This window comes from Melanerpes formicivorus, unplaced genomic scaffold, assembly GCF_026170545.1.
Source record: "Melanerpes formicivorus ecotype bairdi unplaced genomic scaffold, bMelFor1.0.p_v2 SCAF_15, whole genome shotgun sequence".
NCBI lineage: Eukaryota > Metazoa > Chordata > Aves > Piciformes > Picidae > Melanerpes > Melanerpes formicivorus.
In genome coordinates this window covers 17,402,211-17,422,476 of record NW_027142367.1, presented here as the reverse complement: position 1 = coordinate 17,422,476, position 20,266 = coordinate 17,402,211, and the positions used below count along the sequence as shown (strand labels likewise).

The 20,266-nt window shown below is 41.7% G+C and overlaps 1 protein-coding gene across 12 annotated transcripts in view; it reads right to left on the bottom strand.

Moving 5' to 3' along the window:
• Positions 1-1,305: 1,305 nt before the first annotated feature.
• COBL (cordon-bleu WH2 repeat protein) overlaps positions 1,306-20,266 on the bottom strand; it is a 239,972-nt gene continuing 221,011 nt past the window's right edge. For 7 of the 12 annotated variants that reach the window (XM_068147700.1, XM_068147701.1, XM_068147699.1 and 4 more), the window contains 5 exons: positions 15,331-15,431; positions 12,137-14,148; positions 11,378-11,497; positions 8,089-8,340; positions 1,309-2,695 (listed from right to left, as the gene is read on the bottom strand). In XM_068147700.1, the coding sequence (XP_068003801.1) occupies positions 2,678-2,695; positions 8,089-8,340; positions 11,378-11,497; positions 12,137-14,148; positions 15,331-15,431 (2,503 nt within the window). In that variant the 3' untranslated portion in view covers positions 1,309-2,677. Of the gene's footprint in view, positions 2,696-8,088; positions 8,341-11,377; positions 11,498-12,136; positions 14,149-15,330; positions 15,432-20,266 lie in introns of all 12 variants that reach the window. The other 5 variants (XM_068147703.1, XM_068147704.1, XM_068147706.1 and 2 more) reach the window with 4 other exon arrangements.

Below are 20,266 nucleotides of genomic sequence, written 5' to 3'. Positions count from 1 at the left end.
CAAGAGGACACAGTCTCAGGCTGCACCAGGGGAGGTTCAGGTTGGATGTTAGGAAGAAGTTCTCTACAGAGAGAGTGATTGCCCATTGGAATGGGCTGCCCAAGGAGGTGGTGGAGTCGCTGTCATCGGAGGTGTTCAGGAGGAGACTTGCTGGGGTGCTTGGTGCCATGGGTTAGCTGTTTGGGAGGGTTGGATTGGTTGATGGGTTGGACACGATGATCTTGAAGGTCTCTTCCAACCTGGTTTGGTTTATTCTAATAAAGTTTATCCTAATAATAAATCTATTACACTAAAGTGGCAGTAGTAAGGAAGGACCTTCAGGCAAGCCCAAGGACAAGGAGACTCACAATGAGTCACAATTTGCTCCTGGTGGGACTATCTACAGCATTGAAACTTATGAGTGACTGAATACTTTCCTGTGATGGTGTGTTTAACAGGTTAATATTTCTGAGCTAAAGCACACTAAGACTTTAAAAGGCAAAAGAAGGATAATTGGTTAAAAGAGGTGATCTTATTTATCCTAAGGTGTGACAGAGCATCTCAATTCTGAACGCATTAGCTTCCCTAATGAGGAAATGGATCATTATCAGAACAGTATTAGTTTTTAAAATGTACATAACTCTGACATCTTGATTCTAGTTGGTGATTTCTACAGTGTTCCCATGTTACTGGTTTTGAGCTCTTCCCTGGCTTGAGACATTTTACTCTGACCTGAAGTACTGAACACTGCACAGCGCTTTGCTTATGTTATAGTATCATAGTATCAGTCAGGGTTGGAAGGGACCACAAGGATCATCTAGTTCCAACCCCCCTGCCATGGGCAGGGACACCCCACACTACATCAGGCTGGCCAGAGCCTCATCCAGCCTGGGCTTAAACACCTCCAGGGACGGGGCCTCGACCACCTCCCTGGACAACCCATTCCAGGGCTTCACCACTCTCCTGGGGAAGAACCTCCTCCTCACATCCAGCCTGAATCTCCCCACCTCCAGATTCATTCCATTCCCCCTAGTCCTATCACTACCTGAGATCCTGAAAAGTCCTTCCCCAGCCTTCCTGTAGGCCCCCTTCAGATACTGGAAGGCCACAATTAGGTCACCTCGGAGCCTTCTCTTCTGCAGACTGAACAGCCCCAACTCCTTCAGTCTGTCCTCACAGGAGAGGTGCTCCAGCCCTCTGATCATCCTTGTGACCCTTCTCTGGACACCTTCCAGCACCTCCACATCCCTCTTGTAATAGGGGCTCCAGAACTGGACACAGTACTCCAGGTGGGGTCTCACCAGAGCTGAGTAGATGGGGAGGATCACCTCCCTCAACCTGCTGGCCACACTTCTGTCCATCTATAGTTCTCTTCTCTTTCTGTCAGTGTAAATCATTGGACTAAAAGAGTCTTTGAAAGCCATGTCAGGTTTTGACTTTGTTTTTATTCGTGGCACTAACAGACATTGGTATTTTGCAATGTATAATACATGGATCCATTGAACGCAGACGGCTAAAGATTCATATACTTCCAACATTACATAGCCACACATTGAAAATTTCAGCTCCAAGGATAAAAGTGTCTGCCATTATTCTGGTCAGTGATTACAAAAATGTAAATGTCCAAACTTCCTTCCTTCGGTTTCATTACAATATAGGAAATGTGAAAAAAATGGTTTTCATTTGTCCTTTTTAAGTTAATAAATTTCAAAATATATGTGCAACAATAACTACCAAAGTAGTCAACACTGGAAAGAGATGCTGCTATAAATCGTGAGACAACATACAACAGCCATACAAATTGGAAACAAAGGACCAACTTATGCATGACCTGAACAGGAGGTGTCAAAAGTCCTGGTTACTGACACAAACCAACTTCACTTCATTTTGCAGTGCAGGGATGAATTGTAAACCTTGGACCTCTACTCAGTACTCTGAATCTTATTTATATAACCTTCACAGTCTTTTGCAAATAAATATACTTTAAAGTGTCTCAATATTTTTAAAGTGCCATAGATGTTACTAGGGTTCAGTATAGCTCTGCATAGTAGCACTCTATACATCATACCCCCTTAAGTAACTTTTTGATAGACACTGTCTCACATTCATGACTGATTACTTACTTTCTCAGAGCTCCCCCAGAAATACAAAGTTAGTCTAATTTTAAAACATGACTCCAGCATGTGACAATTCAGGTTCATCATAATGTACCTTTTTGCTTTGATTGTGTTTAAGAGATCTTTATTCTGGTTTTCACCTCAATTGCTTACGGCCCTTTGCCAAATCAAATAAGAAGTAAATAATTTAAAATAGCTACATACTTTTAACAATTTGCAATGAGTATTAATTTCAGAGAGATAGCAAAGCCTTTTAATTTGCCCAGAAACAGAATTAACACAGGAGTGCATAGTGTTTATATTCTTCTTAACCTGCCAACAAGAATAGTTTATTGGCAACCTTAATTATTCAGAGGCAAAACACAATTCCTTGGCACAAAAGCTTTATGTTGGAGCAACATATTTTCCCCTTAGAACCATTATGCAGGAACACACAGAAAATTAACTACAACTTATTTTGGCTTGTAGACAGGAGAATAAACTAAACTTCTTGACATTTTTGCCACTTCAGACCGTGGATGATGATGATGATGATGTGTGCATAGAGACTTAGACTTTCCAATTACCTGTTCTTTATACATTCAAATGAGCAGAGGGACCTACAATAAAGAAAAGCACACAATCACTCAAGACATTTTTAAATCTGTAACTCTTGACATTGTTAGCCAAACATTCTCCTGTGGGGCTGTTTTCAAGCTTAGTCTCTTCATCAGCTACTTGAGACTACTTAAAGCTTACCTGCTTTTTCAAGCTGTAGTAGGAGTTGGTCTAATGAAAGATGCTAATGTTCCCTGAAACCCCCAAACCTTAGGCACTGCAGTAGCAATTACATGATTGCTGCAACATAGGTGATGTATTTTTCTGTGAACCTCCTTCATTTTGTGGAATGAACAGAAACCCAGGCTGCAAGTACACAACATCTGACAGTCAAAATCTGTTCAGTATTGGTTAGCTGTCATTGATCATAAAAATCAATTGATTAGTACTTTGCTTCCTGATTGAATAAAGGAAACTCCCAAAGACTTTGATTCAGAAATATACTGAAACAAATGATTATCTTCCTTCCTAGTTCTCAGGTCATCCAAGCACATGCTTCATTTTAAAGAGGCACACTAGGGTGCTTTTTCAAAATCAAAGTTACTGAGCTTTAATTCTATTGGAAAGATATAAATTAAGGTTACCACAAAAGCTAAACAGGAATAATTTATTTGATCAAGTCTAACTCTTTCATTTTGGCCTTGGCAAGCATGGCAGAAGGTCTGTTCCAGCCTCAATAATTCTGTGTAATTCTGTGAAAAATGGAGGTCACAGTAAACATTATTAGCAAGGTGAAGAGTTCAAATTAAATGTTATATTTCAATTCAACTAGAGTAACAGCATGCAAATGACTGCCTCTCACTGTTCATGGGAACTAGAATCACTTTAAAGCTCCTTTGACTACCTGCATATCAAGCCTGGCCAACCTTTTGGTGGGGCCTCCTGCCACATGTATCAAAGCCAATACCAGCTGTAGTTTTGTCTGTAATCTCTGTCACTGCACCCATTGACACAGATGACAAGACACAGTATTTCTTCATTCACTGTTATATACCTCTGATTATGTGAGAATAATAGTCCACTGCTTGAACTAAAGGTATGGAACTAGGCCATGCTTCCTAGAAGCCACTTCATGTACATAACTTGTTGGCAACCGACCTCAAATTATTCCAGTGGATAGCAGGGACTCACTGTAATGGGTGCAGTAATTACCTTACCTGGCTCCTTTGGTTGCCAGCAGAGTAATACCCTGCACGTATCAAGAGTTCATGTGACTAAGTGCCAATGCTGAACGTTAGCATGAACGCTTGTGGGTGCAGTGATAGAGTCAAATCAGTCTTTAAAACTGCAGTGAGCAAAAAGCAAAGACTGCTTAGATGCAGCTGAAGTCCTTATTGGAAAATGTGTCAAGGCTGTAGAATGTCTCTTGTATGTGCCATTACAATGTAGTAGACAGTGACCACTTTACCATAAGCAAAAACTTGTTTTTCAGCTGTGCAACTTGTCTTCCCTACCTTCTGCAGGCACATTTCCCTGCAATATTTCTAACAAATCCCTGGGTACAACTCTGCCTAAAGTGAGTAGATGGTATAGAAGCTAAGGCAACTTTTATAGCTTCTCTTTGTTGTGTAAGATTTACAATCCTGCATGGACTTGTGCTGCAACTCTACCTACAGCTAGACATCTAACGGGTTATTTGCATGTGTAGTTATGCTTTTTTTCCACAGATAATCGTGGCAAATCCCAAGGCAAGTTACACAGACACAAAAATACGTGTGCAAAGACACACAGAATTTCAGAAACCTAGCTAAGTTGTTCTCAATTTTCTGAGACAGAAATAGAAAGTTAAAAACTACACATAAAGATATTAAGAATGTGAAATTGTGGAAAAAACTGGCTTGAAACAATCTAAGGAAAAAACATCTCACTTTTAACACCAGCAGCTCAACTGTTAAAGTTCTAAGACCTGAGTTTTGCTCACCAGAATTAGCAAAAGCTTGATCTCAGATCAGCTGTTTATTTCCCAGATCACCTGATTCTGCTTTGTACAGGAGGCATACTGTGTGGCTGGGAAGCATGCTCCTTGCTAGCGAGATAACATTCAGCCATTCTGGTTGATGGATTTACTTGATGCAATCTCCATGACTTGCTATTGTAGTTTGGATGTGTTAAATACCTGTCAGGTTCCTTGACAGACCCTTTTGAGAACTGAAGGAAAAGGTCTCTTCCTGCACATAGTCAGGACTTTTCCATTTTGGTAAATTCACCTGTTTTCAGTTACATGTCTGTGTCTCCATTCCCTGTAATCCAACGACTTTCTGGCAGGTCTCTGAACCACACTGCACTGGGGAATAACCATTTTACTGAGCAAGCCAAATTTGGCTTGGCATCCACAAGGATTTTCTTCCAGGGGTCCGTGGACAGCAATAGTGTGCAATAAAACAAAAGACATTTCTTCAAAACACAGTGTGATTTATTTGCCAAAGCAAGCACAGTACTCCAAGAAATGGATTGAAAAACAGACAGGAGACCTGTGCACAGTCTTACCTACACTTGGCACTTCCCTCAGGTACCTCATTTTGCATTGGTTTGTTTTGGCTGACCCAATTACAGCCTGTGTGGTGCAGACTCTGATTCTCAGCAAGGCAAGGTCAACCTGCAACAACTTCTCTTCTCCCTTCCTGCACAGTGGATCTTTTACCCTTAAAGTTCATGACTTTAGCAAACAGCTGTGTAGTCAGGGGTGGATAGAGGAGTTACCTTTTCACAAATATTAATAGAGCTCAAATGTTTGTTTGGATGCTCCTTATCTAGATGGTTGCTTTTTGCACTTGGTTCCCCTGGCAGACACATTTGATCTACTTTCATGGAAAATAACCTCTCATAAATAAGTACAAACTGATTGACACATAACTAAGCAAAGCAGACTCTCCTCAGTTCTCCCTATATTAGCTAAATAAATGATTTTGCTCTCTTGTCACAGAAAACTTTGAGAAAACAAAGAAAAAACAGATGTAATTACTGTACTGAACTATCTACTCTGCTATCTGGTTGCTGCAACCAAAATCTTCTAGATTCTAGCAAAGCCAAAACCATCGCTGCGCTCACATCTCCAAATCATGACATCATAGATCAGTATCACTAAGGTTGGAAGAGACCTCAAAGATCATCGAGTCCAACCTGTCACCACAGACCTCATGACTAGAGTAGGGAGGACACTCCTGCCCACTGCAGGCTTGAACTCACGACCTTCCCATTAGGGGTCTTGCGTGCTACCAACTGTGCCACATCCTTTGACAGAAGAGGCAAAACATATGAAAATGTTTGCTTCAGCCATAGCACAAAACCACCTGCCAGCCAGTCTGCAAAAACCTCAGTGCTCCTTAGAGGCACGTTCTTCAGCTGTAAAAGAAGAAAACTCTGACACAGACCTATCATATTCTGTCTCCTCTACAGATTCAATTTTTGCTGTCACAAGTTGTCCAGCTGCAGGGAATAAGCAGATTTTACGTCTCCTTCCACACAACAAGCTAGAAGAGATATTAATACAGACTAGAGAGAAAGTTTTTGAGAAATCTGACAACATTTTTTATTTCATCAGTTATCAAAGGCATAAGATCTCAGATGCCAAAGTGATACAGTGTCTTTGGCATATACAAGACTTAGCTTGCATATCCAATATTGGACAAGGCAGCACAGCAATAAAATAAATCATACCGTCTTGGACAAAACACTGCCCTTTTTTATTTCATAAAAGATTATATAATGAGAGGTGCACTCTTCTGCTATTTCAATGACAAAACTATCCAAAATGACTCTGTCCTGAAAATGAAAGAAGACAGGCACAGTATTTAGCACAACACATTTTTAGATCCAACTTACTTTCATGGCCTACACTGGCTATCCAACTGACTTGAAATAAATCTATAAAGATCTGATAAAGACTTGCTTTAATGATTAGAGCTAAGGGCTTGCTCAGGAACTTCTCCAAGAATAATGTTTTTAGAAGAACAAGGAATTGGAAAGATCTCAAAAAAAAGCTGCAAGAATTATTCTTTAATATCCGAATCTGATTTTCCTCTAAATTAGTGAAGTGGAGAAATAAAGGCTTGGTTTGGAGTATTACTTTGTTATAATTTGTCGCCTTAGACTCATAGAATATCTCAAGTTGGAAGGCACCCATAGGGATCCCTGAGTCCAACTCCCTACTCTGCACAGGTCTACCTAAAAGACCTGTGTCCATCCACACATTCCTTGAACTCTGGCAAATCTGGTGTCTTAACTGCTTCCCTGGGAAGCCTGTTCGAGTGACCAACCACCCTCTCAGTGAAGAGCCTTTTCCTAATGTCCCACTTGAACTTCCCCTGATCCTTATTTCCATTTACTTGTATTCTGTTATTGGTCAACAAGGAGAGATCAGTCCCCTCTTTCTGCTGCCTCCACTGAGAAGTTGTAGTTGTTTGCATGCTGATGTACAGTTCCCTGAAACACTGCTTTCAGCCATTTGTATGGTTTTGTGGAAATTCTGGTTTATCAGAAACAACATTTTTGGGGGGGCTACTTTTTAAATGTTAAAATCGGACTGTATTTTTACAAGTATTTTAAAGAGGACAAATGAGGTTAAAGCTATTTACACATTATGGCTGACATAGCTAAATCATGTGTTGAGAAAACTGCATCTGGTTTTGTATGTTCCTTGAAGTCCTTGGATCAAAGTCTATTCTTGATACTGCTATGTAATACTTGGATGACTCCGCTGAGACCAATTGACCTGCTTCATTTTACCAGCAAATGCAGTGTAACTTAAGGTTAGAAAGAACAAATGTCGATCAAAGAGATAAGTGGAGGTACTCTTAAAATCACACCCAGGCCATTGAGCCATCTGGAGATTGACTGACCCATAGCTGACCACAGAAATGAAAGACACAGCACCCAATGAATAAAGGTGAGGTAGACGTTAGAATGACCCTATGGTTGTCCTGACAGCTCTCAGCAGGTGCAACCAAGGTTAAGTGTTGGGAATCAAGGTCTAGAACACACTACTGAAGTTGAGAGGAGAGAATACTTATTTCTGTATTTTCTCTGTTTTCTTCAAGGTTAGACACCTGATCTTTCTTAGGTTCACCTTGCCCAAAGCACATCTAGTGGTATTGCAGATGCACAAGAATGGAAAGTGCATGAAAATGCTTTCTGGTATTATATTAATGCTCTTGATGCCCTCTTAAAAGAAAAATACATTACTGCCTATTCATATGGGTTGCATATATGCACAAGCACGTTTCAGTTTCAATGTTAAGTTTGAAATACACTCCTTGTGTTTGACTCAGTTAAACACTGCGTGTATCTTCTTCTGATGGAATAAAGAAATGTGCAGTCAGAATAGCTTATAAATGTCTCTCACAGTACAGCAGACATAGGTTGCTTCATCCACAATGAAATAGAAAAGTACCTTTACCTTTCTCAATTTTGCTGCTCCAGCACCAGAGCGAATGGCCTCCATTAGTGCTTGCCTTGCATCTACAGGGTTATCAGGAGCCATGGCAGAGGACTTAGGGGCTGCTGCTGACAGCTGAGGCGGAGGTGGTGGTGGTGGCTGGGCAGGAGAAGGTGGGATGCAAAACTGCTCTTCCTGAGGGTCTTCTGCCTTCTGCAAGGACAGTTCTGCATTCCTAAAACTCTGCAGCTCTTCAGAGGCCAATGAAGAGATCTGCTCATGATGCAATTGAAGGGAGGTGATTAATATCAAGCAGGACTGAACTGTAATTATTTGACATTTGATACACTTTCAGTACCCTGATTTCACTTTGCTTGAATGATGTAAAACACATAGAACTTTTGTGTGCTCATGGAGTTGAACATCTGTTACTATTCACTCACATCACTCAGCTGGGCTGATTACTAGCATCAAGGATTTGGCATTGTCTCAGAAACGCACTCATTATTTATTGCGAGCTCCAATATCCTTTAACTCTTCTTGGCACATAAGGTAAGAGACTTGGTGTTTATTTGGAAACAACAACAAAGGTTTTGGAATCTGGAACATATAAGAAGGCTGCAGTAGCCACCCAGAAATCTCATTACTTTTTGCAGTCTAGGCTGCACATAAATAATCTCAGATGACAGGGAGGCTCTTCTAGTCCTCAACTGTTAGGCATGGCTGCTAGGAAAAAATTGCCATTAGAGCTAATGGGTGTGGGGGGGGGTGTGGTTGTTTTTTGTTGTTGTTCTTCTTTGTGGGGTTTTTTGTTTGTTTTGGGTTTGTGGTGGTGGTGGTTGTTTTTTTTGTTGTTGGTGGTTTTTTGTTTGTTTGGTTGGTTGGTTTTTTTAAGACCAGAGAGATATGTGAACAGAACAAATGGTTTGCTCTTCCAAGTCTGCTTCTGTGGAATTTCTGAAGCTAAAATTTCTTCACAAACTATCAGCTTGGAAACTCATCCTATTTTAAATGCATGCAGGTGGAGAAGGGAATCTTTCAGACTAAGCCAGCTTTTCTGTCAACTGTTTAGCAAGTGGTTTTGCCATTAATAACATTACTAGTAATAATCATGGCAACTTATTAGTAATTAAAACGATTCAGTGATTATTAGGCAATTCAGTATCGTGCCAAATGGGAGCTTTTCAAGAAGTATCAGCATTCCTTTCTCAGAGGAAATGAGGCACAAAACTTCTGTAGTGAAAAATAAAAGAATTCATCTCCCATCAAATCTAATTCACATTTGGAGAGCTCCTATATTCTATTACTTTATTATACACCAACACACACACATACATACATACAATATATTGGAATAATGGCATGTCAGATAAAACAAGTGAACATTTCAGATAACATGAAAGTGACAGCCCATACATTATAGCACAGCTATACCTCCCTCTGTACACGTACATAGGACCTTGACAGGCTGGAGAGGTGGGCACAAGCCAACCTCATGAAGTTCAATAAGAGCAAGTGCAGGGTCCTGCATCTGGGTCGAGGCAATCCCAGGCACAAATACAGGCTGGGCAGTGAGTGGCTGGAAAGTAGCCCTGAGGAGAGAGACTTGTGGGTGCTGGTGGACAAAAAGCTCAACATGAGCTCTCAGTGTGCACTTGCAGCCCGCAAAGCCAATCAGATCCTGGGCTGCATCAGGAGAAGTGTGGCCAGCAGGTTGAGGGAGGTGATCCTCCCCCTCTGCTCAGCCCTGGTGAGACCCCACCTAGAGTACTGTGTCCAGTTCTGGAGCCCCTATTACAAGAGGGATGTGGAGGCACTGGAACGTGTCCAGAGAAGGGCCACAAGGATGATCAGAGGGCTGGAGCACCTCTCCTATGAGGACAGACTGAAGGAGTTGGGGCTGTTCAGTCTGCAGAAGAGAAGGCTCCCAGGTGACCTAATTGTGGCCTTCCAGTATCTGAAGGGGGCCTACAGGAAGGCTGGGGAAGGACTGCTCAGGATCTCAGGTAGTGATAGGACTAGGGGGAATGGAATGAAGCTGGAGGTGGGGAGATTCAGGCTAGATGTGAGGAGGAGGTTCTTCCCCATGAGAGTGGTGAAGCCCTGGAATGGGTTGTCCAGGGAGGTGGTTGAGGCCCCGTCCCTGGGGGTGTTTAAGAGCAGGCTGGATGAGGCTCTGTCCAGCCTGCTCTAGTGTGGGGTGTCCCTGCCCATGGCAGGGGGGTTGGAACTAGATGATCCTTGTGGTCCCTTCCAACCCTGAATGAAACTATGAAACTATGAAACTATAATTTAACTAGCACAGGTGACACAGTGTGAAAAAGAAGCGTACCGTTTTTAGGCAACTTCCTTCAAAAGCTTCTCTGCTGGAGGAGGGTATTCCAAAAAGTCTGTGATAATACACCACCACTTCATTGTCAGAGCCTTTTTTTTCCCCCACAAATTTACATTTGTTCAAATGAATGCAGAATGCAGTTAAGTATGTGTGAAGATGGCTGCTGCCTAGGCTCAGAGGAAGGCACTTTTAGGCTCACAGGAAGCTGTATCCTATGTGCAGCAATGGCAGTAAGATATCTGAGGGATGAAAGTCATTTCCTAACACAGGCAAGAGATCCTTTCTATTTAATGCCAGCTACCTGGGTATGTGATATGGCCTGAGTCATTACACAAGGGAAATGTGAAGCTCCTTGCCAAATACACATCTTTGGCAGGATTAGTATACCGAGTTAAAAACCCCTAAAGCTTCAATTCAGCTTTTGCTTTTGGGAATAAGTGATGCTCTAATGATTAAGTAAATCTATCAGACAGAAGGAATCATCCAGCTGTGAGGAAAGTGGATGTTCCATCAACATCAATTACTGGCATAGAACTTGCATGCACCAGCTCATGTTAACAGCTAAACAGCATGCATGATGAAGCCCTAGTGTGTTTTCAGGTAACTGTGAATGAATGTAATGTAAATATATTAATCTAACTGCATACTCCTGAAGCACAAAAACCCACCCCCACCTAAATGTGAAAATGGTGAACCTTTGACGTGCACTCCCTGGAACTAATCCAGGTTTCTATGTGCTTCTTGATCAGCTAAGAGTACATCCTTTGAGAGAGTGTTAAGTTTAATAGCAGAGGATAGGATCAGACCTTCTATGACATCTGTGTCAGCTGGACCTCGTCTCCTGTCATGTTATTTCCCCCTCAATATTCTCTTTGCAGCACACCGTTTAGTTTGTTTGGTATCAGGGTTTATTCAAAATTTCCATCAGGAAGAGACTACAGAGAAAAAAGATCACCAACCATTCTGATTTCTTACCTTTTTCAGCTTTGAGGCACCACTGTGACCTCTAATTGCTGCTAGAAGGGCTGAGCGCTCATTCTCTGGCTCAGCATACGGAAGTTTCCGGTAATTGCCATTTAGTGCACTGTCTGAAACCTAGAATATGAAAAGAATAAACTTCACATTGTTATTAGGTATTTACTTAGTGGTAGTTTGGAAACACTATTAACAGTATTTTTGACACTTGTGCCAGAATGCAAGCTGTGGAGACTAACCAGTCTCTCTTCTTTCATGCCTGCTTTTACAACCCTCACTCACACTGAGCAGTGAGGGTATGTGTAGACAGTAACACCGTAGTTAGAGATGCCATCTCATATCATAAGAGCATGAAGTCAGTGGAAAACGAGTATCACCTAGTAATACAAAATGCAGGGCTTTTTCTTTCCTTCATTTCAGGTATTTACAGGTTTACTCAGCGCTGTGTGCTCCTGCTTTTATGCAGCACACTGAAATGTGAGTTCGGCTCTTATGCTGACCTCAATTACCTCTCCTTCATGCTGTGTCTCTGCACCCTCTGCCTCTTCTAGCTAGTGCAGCAGCAGTGGTATTGTATTATGTAGAGGATGTGAAGAATAAGCAGAGACTTTGGTCTGTATTTGACCATTATAAAGTTTTCAAATGCCTTGTGTGCTCCAGCTCACCAGAAACTGTACCAATTATAACAACCTCTGGTGTCTGACAGGATGAATATAGGCCTCTGCAGTCCAAACAAGCTAAAAAAGGTCTCCACTTTACCTTTCTGAGTTTATCTTTTCCCCCTCCTGTTTGAATGGCTTCCATTAGGGCACTGTGCAGTGATGTGTCTTTTGGAACTGGTTTTTGGGTGACAGGTTTGAACTTCTTCTTTGGTCCAAAGATATTGGTCTGTACATTAACATCCAGTTCATTGATAGCACTGCTTTCTGAATCACGTTTTTCTTCCAGTTCCGACCCCGTGTTTGCTGCTGCAGCATCTAGCTCAGGTGAAGCTTTTAGCAAACTAACTTGTACACCATTAGCAGGAGGCCATTTGGTGACTCGCAAAGATGTACTGAAAGAAGATACAACTCCTTGGAGATCAGGAGACTTAAGAGATGAGGCTGAAGTAGTATGAGTTGAAGTCTCACACTTCTGGTCAAGAGAAAGATGTGTCTTTTTCTCAGCTATACTTTGTTTCCTGTTTAAACCATTATCATCTTCTGGAATGTTGTTATCCTTGGAAGAGGATTTAATAAGTGGGACACTTTTATAGAAACTCAGAGAAGTTGCTTGATTTGGTGACCTCGTGTTAACTACTTTGTTTTCCATGCCAGAACTATCACCAGGTGTAAACCTGTGTGATGCTTTCTGACTGCAAGTAAAAGTACTTGAAAGCGTTTCTCTTGTTTCTGCTGATTCTGTGTCCACAGGGCTATATTTGGCTATGGCAATACATCTTTTGGGTGAAATTTCTGCTTCATTTTTAACCTCTCCTGCCCCTTGCTTGTTTTCATCTTTCTCGTGATATTCCATAGGGTCACTCTTAAAGGTAGTTGCATTGATGTGTCTTACAATGGCAGAGGCAACATACTGACTTGAAGTTCTTCTATGTGGCTTTATAAAGGGAAGCTCCAGCTTGTCCTTATTCATGGTTGGGGCCACTAATGGTGTTAGCTGAGACTGTGCAACTGAAAGAGGTGGTTTGGTCTTTTCAGTCTCTGACTGTCTTTCAGCTACCTGAGTGGTAACAAATGGTGGTGCTACAGGTTTTGGAGCTGCAAGACAGACCGGTTTGTGTTCATGTTTTATAGTAAAAGGCTTAGAGTTTGTGGCAACTGCTGACTTTTTAGGGAGATGCTCAGCAGAGTCATCACTTTGCTTCTCTGTAGAGCTTGACCTCCAGAATGCCTTCACTTTCCCAAGACAAAATTCCTCACTTTCATCACCATAGGTACCTGGTATGTGCTTACTGATATCAGAGTTAGGGCATATAAGGTTGCCTAGTTCATCTATCTTAATGGCACCAGTGGAAAGTGAAACTCCTCTATCAAAATGTTTTACTTCAGGTTTGGGAGGGACAACTTTAAAAGTTGTCAAACCCATTTTAGGTTCATAGTTTGTTGCTGAGTTCTGGGCACGGTGATACCACGTGGATGTTGATGGAATGTCTTCTACTTCATTTTTTTTTGCGGGTGGCCATTTGATTTCTAATTCTGATTTACTTTTTTTCAGAGATCTTTCCCTGTTACTACTTTCATTAAGTGGATTTATCTTCTCTTTTGCTGTACTGACTTCAGCTGTGACCTTGGAGTGAGATGGGCTCAGCTTAGATTTGCATTCCTCAGACCTGACACCATGCTTGTGTGGTATTTCCAGTCTGAAGCTCTTTTCACTTCTTTTTTCAAAAGAGGATGTGAGAGATTCAAACATATCTCTCCTCTGTTCCACAGGCAAGAGGCTGAATTCATTTTCAGTTGGGTGCTCATATATTAAGTCCTTGGAAATGCATAGAGCTCCACCATCTGTGTGTCCCTTATCAAAGGAACCTGCATTATTGTTTTTATTTGTAAAGTTCCCTGTAATACCAGAGTCAGCCAAGATGTTTTGTGACAATCTTGTGGCTGCCTCTTCACTTCCAGCAGAGTTAGAGGCGCTAACTTCTGGAGCATCATCTATGACTGTTACTGGAACAGAAACGGTAGTATCTTGGGTAGCCTCAACTTCTGTTGTATGTGGCCTCCACATTTCATCGATGTACTCAGAATCAGAGCTGCTTATACCCTCCACTGCTGCAAATACACAAACAACAATACATGTAGGCAGTATTTAGGCAATATAACTTTAAATTTCACACACAGCCAGTACAAGCTTAAATGGATCAGATTTCATTAAAACTAACAAAAATATATTAATGCCTGTATTACATAAAGGACAGATCTGAATCCTTTTTTATTGTCTGGTTGCTGATTAGGATCAGCCAAATATTTCTGCAGCCGTCTTGCTTCAGCCAGTGGGAAACACACAAATGCAGCTGAAAGCAGAATTTAATCTATTGTTCATTCCTTATCTTTGACTAACTTCTTTCAGTGATAAGTATTTCACCACATGACTCCAAAGGAGAAATGTTTCTGAGAAACAGTGAGCAACTCCAAATTACGTTTCCCAGACCTGGTTAGTAATAACAGTCCAGCTGAAGGATTTCCTTGAGCAAGCAAACAAAGAAACACTACTTGTATTTTTTCTCCATTCTTCTCACCCTCCTTTACCAGTGACTCTAGAAAGCCTCACTGTGCAAGAAGCTTAACTCTCCTCCCAGATTTGCTGGATACATCAAGGAAGCTAAGAAACTGCAATGTGAGAGAACTCACAGAAATTAAATCACAATTAAGTCCAGCACAAAAGTACTAAAGTAAAGTTGAGAAGTTTAAGAGAAGTATTCAAGATCATTTGGTGACAAACCATTAACTGAGAAATACTTTCATCACAGTAGGAAAAAGATTTTTATCTTTAAAATGTTTCCAACAGAGGAGGCAGTGGGTACAAAAATGTCTCCCACTTCACCACTTCATTATGACAAAATACAAATCAGAAACATTGTTAATTAAACGCAGAGATGAATTTGGTTTGATAAATCGATTTCGTTTTGCTGAAGACAGTGAAACTATACCAAACCTGGACTACAAAATGTGCCTATAAACTGCTGTTCAACTCTTTTTGCTAGCAGGCACTGAAATAAAATGACAATCTGATAAGTAGCTTGAAAAATATTCAGTGTGAGTCTATAAAGAGCAGCTGCTCCTGAAGCATGGGGAAAGCAACTACTTTGGATGGACCACAGTTTGTCTCACACCTGTGAGTTGTTCCCTGCAATCCAAGTGAGAAATGTGCAGATGTCTCAGAGTACAGTTTGAGTCTGCAACTCCTGGCTATGCCTCTATCTTTTGTACTTCAGAAGTTACATACTTCCATACCTTCTAACTCTTCGTCCAGGTCAGCCAAAGTCTGCTGGAGTTCTGCAGCAATGAATATAGCTCCATTCTCATGCTCAGCCGAAGCCCTTTCTTCATCTCTCCTGATAAATGGAAGTGAAAAAGGTTGGGTATCCTCTTGTGGTTGGGGCTTTTTTTTGACTTTGTACTGTTGCTCTGAAACACAATAGCATTTCAGCCCTTTTGGTTGCACTGGAATTGGGAAACTCCTTTCCCAAAGTATGAAAAATGCAGGCTATCTGTTGCCTGAGTATGCTCAGTGTGCAGATGATCAAAAGACTAGGACTAATAAAGCCTGTCACAAAGAAATGGTCTGGCTTCAGTGTGAAGTACTCATTTCAGCTGGCTTACAGAAAAGCAGCACATGCCAAGGCAAAGGTTTTGCACATCCATACAATTTTAAAGCAGACCACTAGCCCTTCTGTGCATCCACTGCACCAATATATCTGCACCTTAACTAAATAAAACTTGCACGGTAATGAAAAATAAACACAGCTAAGTACTGCTAGATAATCACTTTGCATCCTGAGGAGAGGGAGTGGAGGAGGGAAGAGAAATTAATCCCTTGAGAGATGTGTCTAATGAGAATACATCGAAGAGTCCTGATTTTGCCAAAAAATAACTTCCTGGATTTTGATGAACTTGTACAAAGATCTAAAACAAGTTGGAAATCACAATGGTGCCAAGCGTTGTCCAGACCTTCAGTTTCCTGGGAAGAAAAATCTTGACCAGCAAAGCTTTTTTATCTAAATCACTGAAATTAGGTTTTCACATTGGACAATTAATTTTGTCCATCTCCCTGTTCCTTCCTGTGAGGACACAGTTGTCTGTGACACTGCATCTAAGTTTTGCTTTGTGATTAGCCTATTGAAAAAGTAATTCTCCCGCTACACTTAAACTGACTCTGATCGGGCGAAGCAGATTTGCTCCTTTTAAGATGAAACCCTTAGGAGCACAAATATTGTAACAGACAATGCATTTTTTGTTGTTGTTTACCTGACCTTACCTGAAAAATGTAATTTGTGCTGCCCTTTAAGACAACAATCTGAAAAAAAATCCAAGGATATTCCCTGACATTGAACCCTGACAATGTACCTTCATTTTTTTTGCCATTTTATTGTCTAATTATTTTTTTTGTTGTTGTTTCGCTAATAGCAGGAGCAACTGAAACTACATGCTGAAGCACCAGGTATTTCATTTTACTTTATCTATTCAGTTAGCATTCATCTCTCCCTTCTGTATGTCTTTGCGGTAGCCCTAGAGCCTAATTAAGATACTTGTACCTAAACTGTCATAGAACAGAATAGAATAGAATAGAATAGAATAGAATAGAATAGAATAGAATAGAATAGAATAGAATAGAATAGAATAGAATAGAATAGAATAGACCAGGTTGGAAGAGACCTTCACGATCATCGCGTCCAACCTCTCATCCAACACCACCCAATCAACTAAACCATGCAACCAAGCACCCTGTCAAGTCTCCTCCTGAACACCTCCAGTGGCGGCGACTCCACCACCTCCCCGGGCAGTCCACAAAGCTCCATTTACAGATGTGGGATCAACAAAACCAACGAAATGCACCTGCAAGGAAACCTTTTTTCCATATTCAGTATGGCAAGGCTACATATATGTGCTGAAGTGGTTTCCTAACTTGCAATCTAAGACAGAAACCTGTATTGGTTATTTAAGCACAGTGGAAGAGACACAGTGCTGTGCAACTGGACACAACTTCTTCCAGCATTTGCCATTAACCTGAGCTTTGAAATGCCCTGAAATATCCCCAGCAGCCCATGTGAACTGATGATGTTGAGGCTCAGCATCCACATTACAAGAGTCATGGTAAACTGAGGAGAGATTAAGAGAAAGATGGAACAAATTGGCCAGTCTTCAGCAGAGGCAAGAGCTAAGACTGCAGTTCTACTGGATCATGAAGCAGAGACACAGACAAATCAATGAGATGACTCAATTTGAGCAATATGACCAAAAAAAAATTAAAGTACTGTGGCATTCAAACTGGGAGAGGAGACTGGCAAACAAAATTCTCAACTTGAAGGTGGCAGAAAGAACAAACTGACTGAATTTCATTTTGGCTTCGCAGTGGAAAGGTTAATAAAATTAATAAAATTACTTGCCCTCTTCTGAGTGCATTTCAAAGCAATTTATTTGCAGCATTTTTGATGGGGGAATTATTCAAACTGTGCACCATGTAAGCAACAGGGCTGTCCAGTGTGGAGGGCAAATATTGCTTTCTTCTTTACAAAGCTGGTCCTGCAGGACAGCTGTACACTGCTGGAAGTAAATTACTGACACACGCTGAGAGTCCTTGTCTGAGCCACTGCAAAGAAACTGTTTCCAAAATATTTCAAGAGAAATGTATAAACCTGTGTCTATCATAGAGTAAGACCTAATTGCACAAAGGCCATGTCAGCCCACTCACTACCTTTTTGGTACATGATTATATCTTTCTTGCCAGTTGCTTGACTGTTCTACAATACGGCAAAATCTGTATCATGAAGATTGTCTGTGCTGGGCTTCCTCCAGCAAATAACAGGAATTATTTGCTTGATAATTTTATGAGCAATTTATCCAGGAAGACAGATTTGTGACTGAAGCAGGGATTCCTGTACTCCACACATGCAGTGTAGGTCTACTGCACTGACTACTACTCTGACATAAACCAATGGGCATCTTTTCCCCAGTAACTCCTTGTAGGGCACCACGCACCACCAGTCAGCAGATGTCTCTTTCATTCTTCTCTGTATGTTTATACAGTGGCTATACATACTTTGCCTCTCAATCTCTGCTTCAACCTCCTTATCAAGACACCTGGGATAATAATATTCAAATCACAGAATTTTTCTAGAAGGAAAGATAATAATATTCAAATCACAGAATTTTTCTGAAGGAAAGAGAATAATGCAGTGAAAATTAAAGGATTCCAGTTTGCTTTCAGAGATGAAGCTGCAGAAACAGCACATCTTTTCTTTTGCATTTCCAAATTGCTACAAGAACTACTGTTCAGTTCATCACCTACAAAGCAAGACAGAAGGCAGAGATTAATCACAGGGCTTCTCTTAAAATTTCTAGCATTGAGAATTTAAAGTAAGATAGGTGTTTGGTAAGGTGTTTGGTAAGAGAGTGGTGGTGAATGGTGCCACATCCAGCTGGAGGCCAGTCACTAGTGGTGTGCCCCAAGAATCAGTGCTGGGCTCCATGCTCTTTAATATCTTTATTGATGATCTGGATGAGGGCATTGAGTCCATCATCAGTAAATTTGCTGACGACACCAAGCTGGGGGCAGGAGTTGATCTGCTGGAGGGTAGAGAGGCTCTGTAGAGAGACCTCGACAGGCTGGACAGATGGGCAGAGTCCAACGGCATGAGATTGAACACATCCAAGTGCCGGGTTCTGCACATTGGCCACAACAACCCCATGCAGAGCTACAGGCTGGGGGCAGAGTGGCTGGAGAGCAGCCAGGCAGAGAGGGACCTGGGGGTACTGGTTGATGGTAGGCTGAACATGAGCCTGCAGTGTGCCCAGGCAGCCAAGAGGGCCAATGGCATCCTGGCCTGCATCAAGAACAGTGTGGCCAGCAGGAGCAGGGAGGTCATTCTGCCCCTGTACACTGCACTGGTTAGGCCACACCTCGAGTCCTGTGTCCAGTTCCGGGCCCCTCAGTTTAGGAAGGATGTTGACTTGCTGGAACGAGTCCAGAGAAGGGCAACGAAGTTGGTGAGGGGTTTGGAACACAAGCCCTATGAGGAAAGACTGAGGGAGCTGGGGTTGCTCAGCCTGGAGAAGAGGAGACTCGGGGGTGACCTTATCACTCTCTACAACTACCTGAAGGGAGGTTGTAGACAGGCAGAGGTTGGTCTCTTCTCCCAGGCAGCCGGTACCAGAACAAGAGGACACAGTCTCAGGCTGCGCCAGGGGAGGTTCAGGTTGGATGTTAGGAAGAAGTTCTATACAGAAAGAGTGATTGCCCATTGGAATGGGCTGCCCAGGGAGGTGGTGGAGTCGCCGTCATTGGAGGTGTTCAGGAGGAGACTTGATGGGGTGCTTGGTGCCATGGGTTAGTTGTTTAGGTGGTGTTGGATTGGTTGATGGGTTGGACGTGATGATCTTGAAGGTCTCTTCCAACCTGGTTTGGTTTATTCTACATAAAGACGTTCATTCTGTTAAGGTGACGATGTGGCAGTTTCCAGTAGCTCACAGGATTTATAAATACGCCTAAGAAAATTCTCACAACAGTACTCAGGAAAGGAAAACAAAAGGGTCTCTAATTTATTTCTTTTTGTTTTGTTTGTTTTTCTTTTTCTTTTTCCTTTTTTCCATAGCCTTCTTCCCTTCTAACTCCACACACTTTTATTTAGTTGACAGTTCTGTTTTGGCCAGAATCCAAGAAAAACATTGCTTATTCCGTTACCATGTTTTACATTCTGGATAAACATTACCAGTGGCATTTTCTCACACAAACTTTTTTTTTGGCTTGAAGAACTTGATAACCTTTATGTTGCCTTTCTGGTAAAACATGAGGTGCTAAAAATACAGTGCTGGTGCGCATTTCACCCAAGCTCAAAACGGCGAGTGTGCAGGGTTCCTGGAAGCCTGTGCACTTACTACTTATGTAGATGAGCATAGATCTGTGCAAGAGCACAGAATGGAGCAAAGTGACTACTGAAAAACAGCCTTTGCTGTTCTGCTGAGCTTAGGCTACAATGCATAATTACTCCTCAGCAGTCATTGGCACAGTTGGAGACAATATGAAATTCAGAGCAGCATAGAGCAGCAGGTTTGGTTTATTCTGTTCTATTCTAGCTGTTTGGGTGGGTTGGATTGGTTGATGGGTTGGACGCAATGATCTTGAAGGTCTCTTCCAACCTGGTTTGGTTTATTCTATTTTGTCAAGTCAGTG